Here is a 16,643-nt window from a genome sequence, read left to right on the forward strand (position 1 = left end):
ATCCCAGAACATTTAATTGTGCTAATGCGAAACCTGTACTTGGATCAAGAGGCAGTAGTCAGAACAGAGCAGGGTAACACTGCATGGTTCAAAATTTATGGTTAGATGCCATCAAATCGACTGACTTACAGCAACCCTATGAACAACAGCTCAGAATCTTGCCTCCTGTGCCGTCCTCGTGATCGGCACCATGCACGAGCCCATTGTTACAGTCGCTGTGCCAGTCTATCTCCTGGAGGCCCTCTCCCTGCTCTCCTACTCCCCCCGGGAGCTCTTGGTGACATAGTAGGTAGGGAGTTGCACTGCCAACTCAAAGGCATTCGGTTTGAATTCACCAGTTGTCCTGCTGAAGGAAAAGGGCACTCTCCTCCTGCGAGACTTAACAGCCTCAGAAAACCCTCTGGAGTGTCAGCTATGCACACATCCCAACATGGTGAAACAACATCTACTTTCCCCAGCATGATGTCTTTTTCTAAGGACTGGGGCTACTTATCGTTAGGTTGTTAGGTGCCATCAAATCAAACATGACTCTTAGTCACCCTAGGAATGACAGATCTGAACTCTGTTCTATCCTGTACCATCCTCACACTTCCTAACACGTAAGAGCCCATTGCAGCAGTCACCATGTCAATCCACCTGGTAGAGGGTCTTCCTCTCATTCGCCAACCCTCCATCCTTCCGAACATCATGTCCTTCTACAAGGCATAGCACCTCCTAGCAACATGCCCAAAGTATGTGAGGCGAAACCTCATCTATCATTCTTGCCTCCAAAGAGCACTCTGGCTGCACCCTCTCCAAGACATACTTGTTCTTTTTCTTGGCTGTCCCTGGATATTCATGGGGCCACTTGATAATATGCCCAATGTATGCGAGATGAAGTTTCCCCATCCTTGCCTCTAAGGGGCACCCTGGCAGCACTTCTGCCAGGACAGATTTGGTTTATCTTCAGGCAATCCATGGGGCATTAAATACTCTTCACAGATGTCACAATTCAAAGGCATCAGTTCCATTTTCTTTATTCATTGTCTAAATTGCAGGTGCATGGAAAGCAATTGAAAATACACATTCATTTTAAAACTGACATCTGTATTCTTTAGCACTGTAAAGAGATTCCTGATGGCAGATTTTCCCAGTAGGACATGTTTTGTGTTTTGGTTTTTTTGTTTGTTTGTTTTAAATTTATTGTCTACTGGTAGCAATAGTGCCAGAAGAACAAATCTGTCTTGGAGATTGTGCAGCCATTGTGCTCTTTGGAAGTGAGGATAGTGAAGTTTCATCTCACATACCTTGGGCACATTGTTAGGAGAGACTAGTCCTTGGAGAAGGACATCGTAGGTGAAAAGGAGGAGGGTCCGTGAAAAGGAGAGTAGGGCCCTCAACAAGATGGATTGACAGACATGGTGACTGTAGCTCAAGTATGTCAGAGATGGTGAGGATGGCACAAACTAGGGCAGGATTGAGATCCGTTGTTCATAGGGTCGCTGTGAGTCACAGTCAACTCGATGGCATGTAACAGTAGCTACTACGGGTGCTGATTGTGTGACCAAGTAGAATCAACTGCTTGACAGCTTCAGTCTTTTCTCCATCTCTCATGATGTGGGCTCTGGATGCAACTGTGAGGATTTTTGTTTTCTTGAATCCAAGGTCCATCTATTGAGTCACTATGCATTGTAATGGATTTTGGTGGATGTCATTTAGGTACTGCTGAGCATCTTACTTTCATATAAGACTGACTGCTGTCATGGTGATTGTGATTGATAGTGACCAGATAGGACAGATTATCTAAGGCTGTAATCTTTACAGAAACAAACTACCAAATCTGGTAGGCTTAAATCATTGACCTTTTGATCAGCATCCAGTATTTAGCCACTGGGGCACCAGGGATCATTAGTTTCATATGTTGTTAGGTGCCATTGAGTCAGAACCGACCCATAGGTGACCTTCAAGTGTGTTTTCAGAGGCAGTAAATTGCGCGAGAGGAGATTGCCCATCTTTTTCCTGTAGAACAGTGGATTTGAACTTCACGTCTTTGGGTTAGCAGCAGAAAGTTCGACAGTGAATAAAGATGACAGCAGAACCGATGCCGTGTGGTGTTGGGGAAGAGAACGGAATATCCCAAGAACTGCCAAAAGAACAAACAAATATGTCCTGGAGAAAGTGTAACCAGGGTGCTCCTTAGAGGCAAAGATGGTGAAACTTCGTCTCACAAACTTTGAGCATATTGTTAGGAGGGGTCGAGATGCTTGGAAAGGTGGAGGGTCAAGAAAAGACAGGAAGACCTTCAGTAATGTGGATTGACACAGTGACTGCAGCATGGCCTCCAGTGTGTCAGAGATGACAGGGAAGGTGCAGGATAGGGCAGATCTGTTGTTCACAGGGGCGCTATGAGTCGTAATGGACTCAGTGGCACCTCACAGCAGTGATTTCCTACTCGTCTCCCACCGTAGCCATATTTTTCCCCTTTTTTATAACAGTGATGATCTTATACACTATTGTCCTTTTGTGACTAACTTATTTCACTCAGCAGAAGGTCCTCTAGCCTCTTCTATTGTGTAGAGTTTCACCAGTTCGTCATTGCTTTTCCATGTCAAGTAATACTTCGTTGTGTGAATGTACCACAGTTTTTCTACCCATTTGTTGGTTGATGGGCACTTGGGCTACTTCTGTGTTTGTGCTATTGTGAATAATGCTGCAGTAACAAGAATGTGCATCTATCTGCTTGTGTTGCTGCTCTGATTTCTGAACAGTGTATTTCTAATGGTTGAACACCTAGATCAAATACACTTCTGTTTTCACTTTTTTTTTTTTTTAGGAAAGGCCAAACTGTCTACCATCGTGATTGCACCTTTTTACATTCCTATCAGTCATGTATGAAAGTTCCAATTCTTCTACATCCTCACCATCATTTGTTATTTGCTTTCGTATTGAACATTGATTCTGTCGCTAGAGTGAGATGGTATCTCATTGTTATTTCAAGATATCTCTCTAATAGTGATTTTGAGAATTTCTTCATGTGGGTTTGTTTTGGTGTTTGGGGGTTTTGTTTTGTTTTTCCATTTGAAAGGTTTGCACACAGAATCCTGCAAGGTTGACCAACATGGGAGAAGGGAGCAGAGATTAGCTAATAGATGAGTAAAATGAACGGAAAGGCAGTGTAGAGTGAGGATTTGATGAGATGCTGTAATAAATGGCACTGATCAATTGTGATTAATATTATATAACAAAATGTATATGAATAATTGAATGAAAATGAATTTTCTTAAATTTACATCTTGTTATTGTTAAAAATAAAATGTTCATTTGTTATTGGAACTGGTTGCACAACTTCTGTAATTTTATAATTTTCTTCTAATCATGATAAGTATGTCTATTCAGTTGTTTAAGATGGGAACCTTGCCTGAAGATTTTATAATCTAGTTATCTAATTGGGATAACAAGACAAACTAATAATTATATGAGGTGTTAGACGCTTATGTGCTGAGTGGCACAGGTAGTACATGAACCTCAAGTTCCCGAGGCCTCAGACAATGATGTGAATCCCGGTGTAGTCCCCTACACAGAAGAAAAGTCTGGACCTTGGACCTGCAATCTAAGGCACCAACAATAGATCCGATAGAAAGGTTTTACTTGGTAAACTGGGAGTTAGAGGGAGCAAAGGATCTGTGAGATGGTCAGATAATTAGTGACTGGTTATAAATTTGCTGGCACAGTTTGTTCTAGTTCTGTGAATTTTGTTAATATTTAGTTTTGTTGTTGAGAATATAGAGAAGAGATCATACACCAGTTCAACAATTTCTGCACGTACAAGTCCATGACATTGATTCTATTTTCTGAGTTCTATAACCATATCCACCCTCGTTTTCTGAGTTATTCCTCCATTAAAGGGAATTCATTGCCTTCTCTCTCTCCAGACTTTCAAGTTACTATTGTCAGTCTGATGCCATACAGACAGATCTTAAAAGATAACAATGCTGAAGGCAGCCATTATTCACTGTTGTTGTTGTTGATTGTCGTTGAGTACGACTCAAAGCGACCCTATGAACAAAAGACCTGAAGCCTGTCTATAACTACCATCATTTCTCCAAGTTCATAGAGTTTACAGGGACATATGGTTTAGGAAGTGGATGCCACTCCTACTTTCTTAAACTGGAAGCTCCAGCAAACACTGTTCACCATGCGCAACCATTATATCATTTGATCCCCCCACCCCCCAACTGCACAAGGTTCAGCATCACAGCAAACCCAGATTACCTAATACAGCAAATTGACATAAGAGTGCTGTACCACTTAGAAGAATGTTCCTCCAAAATACATTAACAGTAGGCTCTCTGGCCTGCAGCCACTAGGCTCAATCGACTTTTAAATACAAGGGCACTCCACAGTTTTTGTTGACTCTAAATAAGAGGTTTAAATAAAAACTAAACCAAAACCAAACCAAAAACCAACCAAACATTCCACATAACCCTCATCTAAAACAAGAGTGCAGAGCTTACAGAGTCCAGCCACATCACCCAGTCTCCAAAATGAAGACAAGAGCCTGGCTTTAAATGCCAGGACACTCCATGAGGTCTTGTTGGCTCTCCACTGTTGTTGTTGTTATGTGCTGTCGAGTCGTAGATGACTCTGTGTACGAAAGTCCTGAGCACTGTTCATGGACTTTCCGGAGGCAAGCCATTTCAGAAGTGGATACCACTCCTACTTCCAGGCTATACAATAGGCACGCTAAATAATGGCTTAGTTTTAAGAAGTAATTGAAGCTGGGAACCATCTAGTTCTTTTTGTCTCCTGTGAAGGAGGCATTTGTTCATGGAAGTAATTAATTTCCTACTCTGTGTTCCCTCTAGTCCTGACTACTTATTCCTGTGTTGCTGGAGGCATGTCTAGACCATTCTTATGTCTTTAGTGACTGCTTACTAGCCTTGAAAGACTCCTGGCACTATGAGGTAGAAGAAACTTTAACATGGTATTAGGCAAATTTACTGGGATAGCTCATGAAACCATGACCTCAAACTTCTAAATCAAGGAATCAAATATCTTGAAGTGCTTACTTATACATAAACATCTACTTTCCCTTACTCCTTCATTATTGTAAATGTAGTCTTACACCATTTTTTTGAAATTCTGGCTTACAATTCCATGAGCATTATTGGGCCCTGGACCACAGGGTGCTGCATCAACACAATGACCTTAACAATGGACGTGGGTATGTCCGAGATCCCGACGATGACACAGGATAGGGCAGGGTTCTGATCTGTTGTTTATAGATTCATAACCCAGCAAGGGCTCTGTTGTTGTTAGGTGCTGTCAAGTGGAAACCAACTCGTAGCTGACCCTCCAGTGAGTTTCAGAGGCAGTAATAGCAGAGGAGGAGATTTCCTATTGCCATGTTTCTCCCTTGGAGCAGCTGATTAGATTTGAACCCTGTGCCTTTGGGTTGGCACTGGTCACCAGAGCTCCCCAAGAGATGCTCTAAGAGATGGGGTGGAGGGGAAGACACAAAGGTCTTCTGTCCTTCAGGAATTCTCTCATCACTTAGGGTTATTGATTTATCTTTATTTTGCAGGAAAAGAATAAGCAGATCATTGTACTGGGCCTGGATGGAGCAGGAAAAACCAGTATCCTTCACTCTCTAGCTTCAAACAAAGTCCAGCACAGTGTGGCGCCCACCAAAGGTTTCAATGAAGTGTGCATCAACACTGAAGACCACCGGATGGAGTTCCTGGAGAGTAAGCCTGCGTTTATAGAATAGCTGTGTTTTGTTATATCTCAAGCCCAATATGATGCCGTCAGTATTGGATCCTTGTGGGGGAAAAAATTCCCAAAACACTAGATCTTATTTTCCTAGACTTTTAAATATATGTACAGTTTAATACATTTGACAAGAGGCCTTTCCTATAATTTCCACAAGCCTCTTTCCTCTCACATGACCTCAAATAAACAAGCAATTTAAATAAATACAGGGTGCTTCCTCGCCTGCAAATACAGCTTTACACAAATCCCAAACCTCATATTATAATAGTATGGCACCCCAGAAACTCCGATTACATAGACATTTAAGAGCTCCCACCTCTCTAAATATTGTTATTTTCTGGAGTTAGAGAAACATTACCATCTCTTCCTAGACAATCTCATTTATTCTCACAGCCATTAAAAAGTGTGAAAAGGGGCTTGTTGAGCTAAGCAGAGATTGTGAGGATGACACTGACAGTACAAAGTTTTGATCTGTTGTTAAAAGGATCAGTCTGACTTACAGTTGACTCAACAGCACTTAATAACTGTTGTTGCTATTGTTATGTGCCATTGAGTTGCCTGCAACCCATAGACTTTGTATGCTTCTATATACAGCAGCTCTGAACCTGCCCTGTCCTGAGCCAGTTTCACTAATTCCAACACACCAACCCCCACTGCCCCAGTCTCTGCATCAATCCATCTCATCCAGGGTCTTCCTCTCCTGTGCTGTTCCTCCACCCTTCCAAGCATGATGCTCCAAGGACCCATTCCTCCTAGCCATGTGCCCAGAGTAACTGAGACAGAGCTTCAAAACCCTAGCCTTCAAGGAGAAACTTGGTTTCACCCGCTCCAAGACAGACCTATTTGTTTTCTTGGCAGTCCATGGTATGTATACTCAAGACTCTTCCAGGACCACAACTCAAAGGCATCAGTTCTTCTTGTCATCCTTAGTCATTGTCCAGCTCTCTGATAATATAGCAAGCAATTGTGAAGACCATGGACTGCATCTTGTACACCTTAGTCTCATTGCTTCTCAGTACAGATTTTCCCAATGCAATTCGTCTTTTGATTTCCTGACTGCTGGTGTTGAGGGTTGATTGTGGAACAGAGCAAGCTGTAATTGTTAACAACCTTAATCTCTTCTCCATCTACCATGGTGCTGCAAATTGGCCTTATTTTTAAGAATCTTTGTCTTCTTGACGTTGAGCTTCAAGTCCAAAGCTTATGTCAGAAATTCTGGGGATCCACCCACAGCCCTACAGATTTGCATAAGACAGGATATGAGACCACCCTACAATCTTCTTAATCAGGTAACACCCATTCTCCCAGAAGTCCATGGGCTTCTTTAACATCAGACTTTCAGGCCAGGGAATTCAGTCCCAAGCCTAATAACCTAACATACACTGTTGTTGTTGTTGTTGATTGCTGTTGAGTTGAGCACAACACATAGCAACCCTATAAAGAAAAGGCCTGAAGCCTTTCTATAACTATTGTCATTTATCAAAGTTCATAGAGTTTCAAGAGGCATGTTGTTTAGGAAGTGAATGCCACTTCTGCTTCCAAAATGACTCCTAAATTTATATATCCACCTCAAACATATCCAGATAATTCCACATGGTGCTAGAATAGAATTTTAGTGTAACCCTAATATCTTTTTCCCTGTGAAATACAAATCCACTCACTGGTAAATGGCTCTTCTCTTATGAAGTTGCTCAATTTTAAAGAAAGAAAAATATGAAAACTAATTTCTTTTTTTGGCATATGGAAATTCATCTCTATGACATTTTCACAAAACTTTAAAATCTTGGTTGTTTCTTCTTGCCTTTGTTTAAGGCCAAAAGAGATCCTTTGACAACCCTAAAGCAGACTCCAGGAAAGTCACCATCAACAAGAACGTTATCTTTTTACTTGATAAAATACAAGCAGCCATCATTGGACTGATTTTCTTGCTGTTCTTGATGAGATGGACTCTGACACACTTTCTAATGGCAGAATTTGGCTGCTTGGCCTCAATCTCCACTTTTTCCAACACAATTCCCTTTGCATGAGAAATGCCTCTATAGGGGTTGGCCTTGAGAGCTGTGCCCAAATAGGCTTTTTTGTACCATTTATCGTGTTACGTCAGTCAGCTATCACTGCGCAGCTTCTAGGTGGTATGAAGACCTTTACACTTGCCCATATTTGTGTGGCCATGATTCCCTGAAAAACACATTTTTAAAAAAGGATCAAATTATGGCATCAAATGGACAAAACTACTTTTGGAATGAGACATTTCTATATAATGAGCAAAGATACATAAGAGTTTGTTTTACCGGACATTATAAAATACTGCATCCACATTGAATACACATTGTTCTCAAACGTTGTTGTCATTGTTATGTGTTGTTGAGTTGCGTGAGACCCATAGCAACTGTATGTACAGCAGCTCTGAATCCTGCCCTGTCCTGAGCCAGTCTCAATAATTCCGAGTCACCAATTCTCATTGCCCCAATTACTATATCAGTCCATCTCATCCAGGGTCTTCCTCTCCTGTGCTGTCCCTTTACCCTTCTGAACATGATGTCCTTTTATAAGGATTGGTCTCTCCTGGTCAGGTGCCCAAAGTATGTGAGACGGAGCTTCAAAATCTTAGTTTCCAAGGAGAAAGTTGGTTTCACCCTCTCCAAGACCTTGTTGTTGTTGTTATGTGCTGTTGAGTTGCCTGCGACTCATAATGACCCTATGTACAACAGCCCTAAACTCTGCCTTATTCTGTGCCAGTCTCACCATCTCTGACACACCTGCCCCATTATTACCCCAGTCACCGAGTCAATCCATCTCATCCAGGGTCTTTCTTGTGCTGTCCCTCCACCCTCCCAAGCATGATGTCCTTCTCCAAGGACTGCTCCTTCCTTGCAACATGTCCAAAGTATGTCAGATGAAGCTTCACAATGCTTGCCTCCAAGGAGCAGCCTGGCTTCACCCTCTCTAGGACAAAGCTGTTCGTTTTCCTAGCAGTCCAGTGTATATTCAGTACTCTTCTCCAACACTACAGCTCAAAGGCATCAATTCTCCTTCTATCATACCTAGTCACTGTCCAGCTCTCCGATGCATAGCAAGTGATTGCAAAGACCATGGCCTGTATTAGGCACACCTTAGTCTCCAGACTGACATCTTTGCACTTCAGCACTTTAGAGAGGTCTCTAACTGCAGACTTTCCCATCTCTAAGACATACAGGAACATTTATCCAAATGGACCATACACGAGCTCAATAGCTAATCTTAACACATTGAAAAGAAAGAGCAAATAAACCTTGTTCTGGCTTCTTTATGGTTAAATTGGAAGTGAATAACCAAAAGATAAACTTAAATTGCCTGTGTAATTGAAATCTCATGTGTCTGCAAGCCTACATTCAGATCATCAGCAAAAATAGCATGTGTGTAGATGGATAGAAAGATGAAACAATTGTGGTAAGAATTTAAAACAGTGGCGAACATAAGTGAGAAGTAGAGTTGTTCATTGTACTAGCCTTTCAGCTCTTCTGCCAGTGCTGGGTTGATATTTTTTTAAAAAAAATGAGTTCTGAGAATGAAAATTTCTGCATGTATTTGAGATTTTAAATATATGGTTTTGAATACTTCATAACCAAGAGGAAAAAAATTATGATGAGAAGTTTTGAAAACTCAAGATATAAAACTAGCTATCAAAACTTTGGCATGCAGCAAAAATAGAACATTTTAAGACACTTATGACTCGTAAATACTTCTATATGAGAATATTTATGGGTTAAATATATAGTTTTAATGATACAAATATTAAAAGTAAAATTCTCAAAGAAGGTAAAAGAGCAAAAAAGAAATAAATGAAATTAATTTTAAAAAAGATAATAATAGCAAAAAATCAAAGAGTGAAGTTCCCAGTTGCCATTGAATTTAACACCTAGTAACCCTACGGGAACTGCTAGTGACCGGAGTGGAATTGCTCAGTAGTGTTTCTGAGGCTGCCATCATGGCACGAAAGCTGACCACCACATTTTTCTACTGTAGAGCACCTGGTAAGTTTGAACCACTGACCTTTTAGTTTTCAGGCAAGCATTCAACCACTATGCCACTAATGCTTCTTAATCAGAGGTTCCTTGCAAATAGACAAACTTTTGATGCATTTTTTTTTAAAAAAACTAAAAAATACTAATTATACCATATATTAAAAAGCACAAAACATTAAAATAATTGTATAATATCAACAAATTTGAACTAATAAAATAAAAAAAAACAAAATGAAGTGTGGGATCATATAAAATGCTATATCTTAAGAAACTTGACTCAAAAAGAAAAAAGCCTTGAATAGTTCAAAATCACTAAAGAAATTACAGTAGTAGTGAAACATTGCCTCATAGAAGCAGTCCTCAGAATAGAGCAAGGAAACACTTCATGATTCAAAATCAAGAAAAGAGTGCGCAATATCACACACTAGCAAAATCCTGCTAACGATTTTCCAGAAAAGACGAACAGTACATTGACAGAGAACTACCAGAAATATAGGTTGGGTTTAGAAGAGGTCGTGGCTCTAGATACATTATTGCCAAGGTCAGATGGATCTTGGCAGAAAGCAGAGTACCAGAAGAATGTCTATCTGTGTTTCATTGACTACACAAAGGCACTTGACTGTGTGGATCACAATAAATTGTGGCTAACCTTGAAGAAAATGCAAATCTCAGAACACTTGATCATGCTTATATGAATCCTATACTTGAACCTTAACAGCTAGCCAAAAGGTGAGTATTTCAACATACCAAATGCTCCACAAGAGAAAGATAGAGCAGTCTGCTTCTCTAAAGGTTCTGGAAAACTTCGTCAACTTTATGAAACATTTCTCCTTTGCCTAATAGGATTGCTGTGAGTCTGAATTAGTAAGAAGACTAGATTTGTTTGTTTAGCTGTATGAGGTCGCTGGGTACAAAACCCCAAACCAGAGTATAGGTCTATCTCATTGATTAACGTAGATACAGAAATACCAACAAAACAGTAGCAAATTAAATTCTGTTAATGAGTTAATAATGTACAAAGGAGATAAGATGACCAAGTTGCATTTCTTCAGGAACAGAAGGTTGGTTTGGCATTTGAAGAATCTCTAAATATAACCCAACACATTAACAAAGGTAAAATAAAACTCAGAAACCTCAAACTCATTGCTTTGAAGTCAGTTTGGACCCTTCTGTGGGTTTGGAACCATGGCAGTGGGGGAAGGTGTGTCAGAGACAGTGAGATTGACTCGGCATAGGGCAACTCAGGATAGGTTCAGCGCCATTGATCATAGGATCACTATCAGGCTTTGTTCACTCAAGGGCACATGACGACGACAACAACAAATCTCAATCAAATGCCATTGTCTTTTCCCCTCAGAGCCTGTTGTGGATTTGAACCACCAGAAAAACACCACCTTAGGAGTTCCTAAGGCCCCAATCAAGAATGTGAGTTTTGGAGTAGTCTCCAACACGTATGAATTCGCCGCAAAGTGAAGGCTAGAGTTTGGACGTATGATCTATGACACCAACAATAAATTCTGATATAAAGGTTCTACTTGATAAACTAACTAGGAGTTAGAAGGGACAAAGGATCTGTGAAATGGTTCTATAATTAGTGACTGGTTGTAAATTGGCACAATTGGTGCAACTTGCTACTATAGGCTAGGCTACCAGATCTCCCTAAAAGTAAAAGAACATGATCATTTGAATACAAGCAGAAAAAAACATTTGCTAAAGTCACTTCCAATGTATGATAAAAAAATCTTAATAAACTGGGAAAAAAATTCTATAATCTAACAACACTTCAGAACTTATGATTCTGAGACCTACAGAATTTGAAGGTTAGGAGAAGACAAGGCACTTCTAATCAGTGTTTCCACATGATACAGTGAGAGAGAGAAAAAAAATAAAACAAGTATACAACTTAGTAAGAAAGAAAAGAGAATTGCTAATTACAAATGATAAGGCTGTCCTCACACTGGTGGCCTAGAAGTAACAATGAAATCTCAAAGGCATGTGAGTCGAATCTACCAACTGCTTTCAGGAAGGATGGGCAATCTTCTCCTGTGCAATTTACTGCCTCTGAAAATTCACTAGAGGGTCAGCTTTGAGTTGGTTTTGACTCAACAGTATACACGACCATTGAAAAAGATTGTCTTCAAAGAAAACCTGAAAGACCATTCAAATTAATAGATGTAACAAAGAGAGTTTAGCAAGATGACTGTATTTAAGAACAATATAAAAATCAATCTTATTTCCATTATTTGACAACAAAGTACAAATATAATTTTAAAAATACTATTTACAATAGCAGTGGAACTATGAAATGGTTAGGAATAAATCTAGCAAAATATGCCTGATCTGTGTGGAGATCTGAATTGAAAGAAATGTCAATGGAATAACAATAAAGTTTTCATTAATAAGAAGAAGTTATATTGTACACCAATATTCGTAGCATTCACCATCACAAGAATCTGGAAACAGTCCAAATGTCCAATCACAATCAAATAGATTGAGAAATTATGGTACACATGATAGAATGCAACATGCAGGAGCAATGATTTTGTAAATCACTACCTAACTTGGGAAGGACTGGAGAGCATTATGCTAAGTGAACTAACTTTGTCCCGTAAAGACAAATACTGTATAAGAAAGACCATTATTGGTAGAAGTAGAAAGGTAACTAGTAAAACATGTATGAGGATCCAAGGGGGGGGGAAAGTAGGAGCAGAGGGCTGAGGATGTGTGTGTGTGTGTGGAGGGGGTAATCATAGGGTGGAACAAGCTTATATTATAATTAAATTAAAAAAAGAAGTTATATTACAAAATATTTTTCTCTCCAAATTTATATTCAGACACACTTAAATTTCCTCCCAAAATCTCAGCATGATTTTGGAAAAGATCTTGACAAACTAATGCGGAAAACATATGTAGAGAAACAAAGGTGCGTGAAAAAGTTGCTCTTGAAAATAGAAGGGTAGACTTGCGCTATCAAATATCAAATCTTTAAACAGCTATAAAATTAAGATCATGTAACAATGACATTGTTGTTGTTAAGTTGCCATCCAATCGAGTAAGACTCACAATGACCCTATGAACCATGGATCACTCACTAGAGCCCATTGCGGCAGTCACTTGGTTGAGGGTCTTCGACCTCTTCTTTACCAGCCCTCCATCCTTCCAAGTATCATGTCCCTCTCCAAGGAATAGCCTCTCGTAGCAACATGCCCTAAGTATGTGAGGCAAAGCCTCATCATCCTTGCCTCCAGAGAGCAAGCACTCTGGCTGCACCCTCTCCAAGACATAATTATTGTTCTTTTGGCACCCACAGGATGTTCTGTGCTTTCCTCCAACACCACAAATCAAAGACATTCTTCTTCTGCCATCCCTATTCATTGTCCAGCTCTCAGATGCATAGTAAGTGATTGGAAAAACCATGGCCTGAATCAGGTACACCTTATTCCTCAAACTGACATTATTACTCCATTATTACTCCTCCATAATTTGCAAAGATTCCTAGCTGCAGACTTTCCCAATGCAATGTTGTTATTGTTATGTGCCATCAAGTTGTTTGCGACTCATAACAACCCTATGCACAACAGCTTTGAATCCTGCTCTATTCTGTGCCAACCTTATTGTCTCTTCCACACCTTACCCGTATTACCCCAGTCACTGAATCAACCCATCTCATCAAAGGTCTTCTTCTCTTGCATTGTCCATCCACCCTCCCAAGCATAATGTCCCTCTCCAAGGACTGATCACTCCTTGCAATATGACCAAAGTATGTCAGATGGAACTTCAGAATCCTTGCCTCCAAGGAAAAGCCTGGTTTCACTTTCTCTAGGAAGAACCTGTTTGTTCTCCTATATTTTCCTTGTTTAGTCAGTACTCTTCTCTAGCACCATAGCTGAAAAGCATCAATTCTCCTTCTATCATCCCTAGTCATTGTCCAGCTTGCTGATGCATAGCAAATAATTGCAAAGATCATGGCCTGTATCAGGCACACCTTAGTCTCCAGACTGACATCATTGCTCTTCAATACTTTGGAGAGGTCTCTGACAGCAAATTTTCCCAAGGCAATTCATCTTGCAATTTCCTGGCTGCTGGTACCAAGAGTGTTGATTGTAGAGCCAAACAAATTGAAGCTGTTAGCAATCTCAATCCCTTCATCATCTATTATGATGCTTCCAATTGGCCCAGTGGTAAGAATATTTGTTTTCTTGCTGTTGAACTTCAGTTCATATTGAAGGCAGCAAGCGCTTCAGGTCTTCCCTCAATTTCAGCAAGCAAGGTGTGTCATTTGCATAATGCATATTGTTGATGAATCTTCCTCCAATCCTGATGCCACATTCCGCTTCATAGAGCCCAGCCTCCCGGATAACCTGTTCTTCATATAGATTGAAAGGAGGTGGAGATAGGACACATCCCTGGCATACACCCTTCCTGATTTTGAACGATTCAGTGTTTCCTTACTCGTTCTAATGACTGCCTCGTGGGCCATATAGGTTTCTCATAAGCACAACCAAGTGTTCTGGGATTTCCATTCTCAAGAGTTAGCCACAGTGTGTTGTGATCCACATAGTCAAATGCCTTTGCATAGTCAATGAAACACAGACATTCCTCTGGTACTCCCTGCTTTCAGCCAGGATCTATTTAACATTAGCTATAATATACCTAGTACCATGGCCTCTTCTAAACCCAGCTTGCACTTCTGGCAGTTTTCTGTTGATGTACTGTTCTAGTAATTTTTAAATAATTTTCAGCAGAATTTTGCTTGCATGTGATATTAATGAAATTGTTTGATAATTTCTGCACTCTGTCGGGCCACCTTTCTTTGGAATGGGAACAAATATAGATCTCTTCCATTCAGTTAGCCAGGTGGTTGTCCTCCAGATTTCTTGGCACAACTTGGTGAGCACATTCAGATTTCAAATGGTGTGTCATTGATTCTTGGGGTCTTGTTTTGGGCCAATTCCTTCAGAGCATCTTGAACATCCTCAGGCTCTTGTTCATATGTTATTTCATTACATTCTTCTGTGTCTGCTAATTACTTTTGGTACAATGACTCTGTATACTCTTTCCATATTCTTTTAATGCTTCCTCTATCATTTAATATTCTGTCCAAAGAATCCTTAAGTATTCCAACTAGAGACTTGAATTTGTTCTTCAGTTCCTTCAGCTTAAGAAATGCTGAGTGTGTTCCGCCCTTTTGATTTTCTGACTCCAGCTCTTTGCACATTTCGTTATACTTTACTTTGTCTTTCTGCTTTGCCCTTTGAAATAATCTGTTCAGCTCCTTAATTTCTTTATTTCTTCCCTTTGTTTTGGCTTCTCAGCACTCTAGTGCAGTATTCGGAGTCTTGTCTAACACACTACTCTTCAGTAATATGTAGAGGTCCCTAACTGTACATCTTCCCAGTGCAATGTATCTCCTTCTTTCCTGACTGCTGGTTCCAAGGGTGTTAATTGTGGATCCAAGTAAGATGAAGCTGTTGACAGTTTCGATCTCCTCAGTATCCATCATGACACTGCCTATTTGTCCAGTGGTAAGAATCTTTGTTTTTTATTATCTTTCTTTTTTATTGATATATTAATTAAAGTTTAAAGAAAACTTGGTTTTCCATTCATTGTTGCAAATTTTCTTCTCTATTTCCTCCCTCCTCCCCTCCTCCAGTCCACTTTGCTATGTACCTCTTATTCTGGACTGTTGTCATGCAAATAATACCTAATCAAATATTTTTTTAAGACAGTCCTTTCCCTCATCTATTTAAATGAAGTGTTCATTACTTATCCCCTCTTTTCTTAGTTTCCCCCAATCCCCATGTCAGTCCTATTTTATAATAGTGGCATTTGTCCTTTTGTGACCGAGATACTTCACCAGCATAACATCTGCGAAGGTCACACATTTTGTATATTTCATGAGTTCCTTGTTTTTCAGTGTTGCATATTATTCCATTGTGTGTATATACCACAGCTTCTCTATCCATTCATTTGTTGATGGGCACTCTGGTTGTTCCATCAGTCTTTGTTTTCTTGAGACACAATCCATATGAAAGGCTTCATTCCTTGATCTTCTGCAACAAGTGCTTCTAGTCCTCCTCACTTTCAGCAACCAAAGTTGTGTCATCTGCATAATGCAGGGTATTTATGAATCTCCCTCTGATCCTTTTTTTTGGTTTAGTCACTTTGTTAAAGTGACTAAACATTAAGAAAATTCATTGGAGAAAGGAATTTAATAAATAGTGGAGGAACACGTAGAAGTTTAAACTGGTTTTCGGTTTCCCACAATATAAAAATATACACAGTAATTTAAAATGGATTAAAGCCAACTATAAAAAGCTTTGCTAAGGAAGCAGAAAGTATATTTATGACTTGAAGATAGAGAAAAACAGGAAACAAAAAGCAATAACTTAAGAAATGACTGATAAACCATCCTAAAATTGACCCCAGGAGCCAAAGTATGACTTTGATTTCATCCCACCTGAATTTCAGAATCATCTCAGGAACAGGTTTGAGGCCTTGAACACTAATGAGTGAAGACCAGTTGAGTTGTGGGAGGATGTCAAATGTATCATCCAGGAAGAGTGCAAACAGTCATTACACAGACAGAAGAGGAAGAAAAGACCAAAAGGGATATCAGAAGAAACTCTGAAGATTTGCACTGGAGGGTAGAGAAGCCAAAGCAGAAGGAAGAATTCAAGATACTAAAGAGCTGAACAGAAGATTCCAAAAAGCAGCACAGAATGATAAAGCAAAATATTACAATGAAATGTGTGAGGAGTTAGAGTTGGAAAATCAAAAGGGCCTAACTCCTTCAGCATTTCTTAAGCTCAAGGAACTGAAGTACAAATTCAAACCTCGAGTTGCTATAATCAAGGATGCTTTAGGCAGAATATTAAATGATCCAGG

The 16,643-nt window shown here is 39.8% G+C and overlaps 1 protein-coding gene and 1 pseudogene across 1 annotated transcript in view; one reads left to right on the plus strand and one right to left on the minus strand.

Annotated features, from left to right (window-relative positions):
• Window positions 1-5,569: 5,569 nt before the first annotated feature.
• The window catches only part of ARL9 (ADP-ribosylation factor-like 9), a 20,531-nt gene continuing 9,457 nt past the window's right edge, over window positions 5,570-16,643 (plus strand). The window contains exon 1 of the mRNA XM_006891963.1: window positions 5,570-5,726. Coding sequence (XP_006892025.1) covers window positions 5,711-5,726 — 16 coding nt within the window. The 5' untranslated portion in view covers window positions 5,570-5,710. The remainder of the gene's footprint in view (window positions 5,727-16,643) is intronic.
• On the minus strand, window positions 7,527-7,909 carry LOC102854969 (annotated as a pseudogene).

Source organism: Elephantulus edwardii, unplaced genomic scaffold (genome assembly GCF_000299155.1).
Source record: "Elephantulus edwardii isolate Elephantulus edwardi_28Jun2011 unplaced genomic scaffold, EleEdw1.0 scaffold00107, whole genome shotgun sequence".
NCBI lineage: Eukaryota > Metazoa > Chordata > Mammalia > Macroscelidea > Macroscelididae > Elephantulus > Elephantulus edwardii.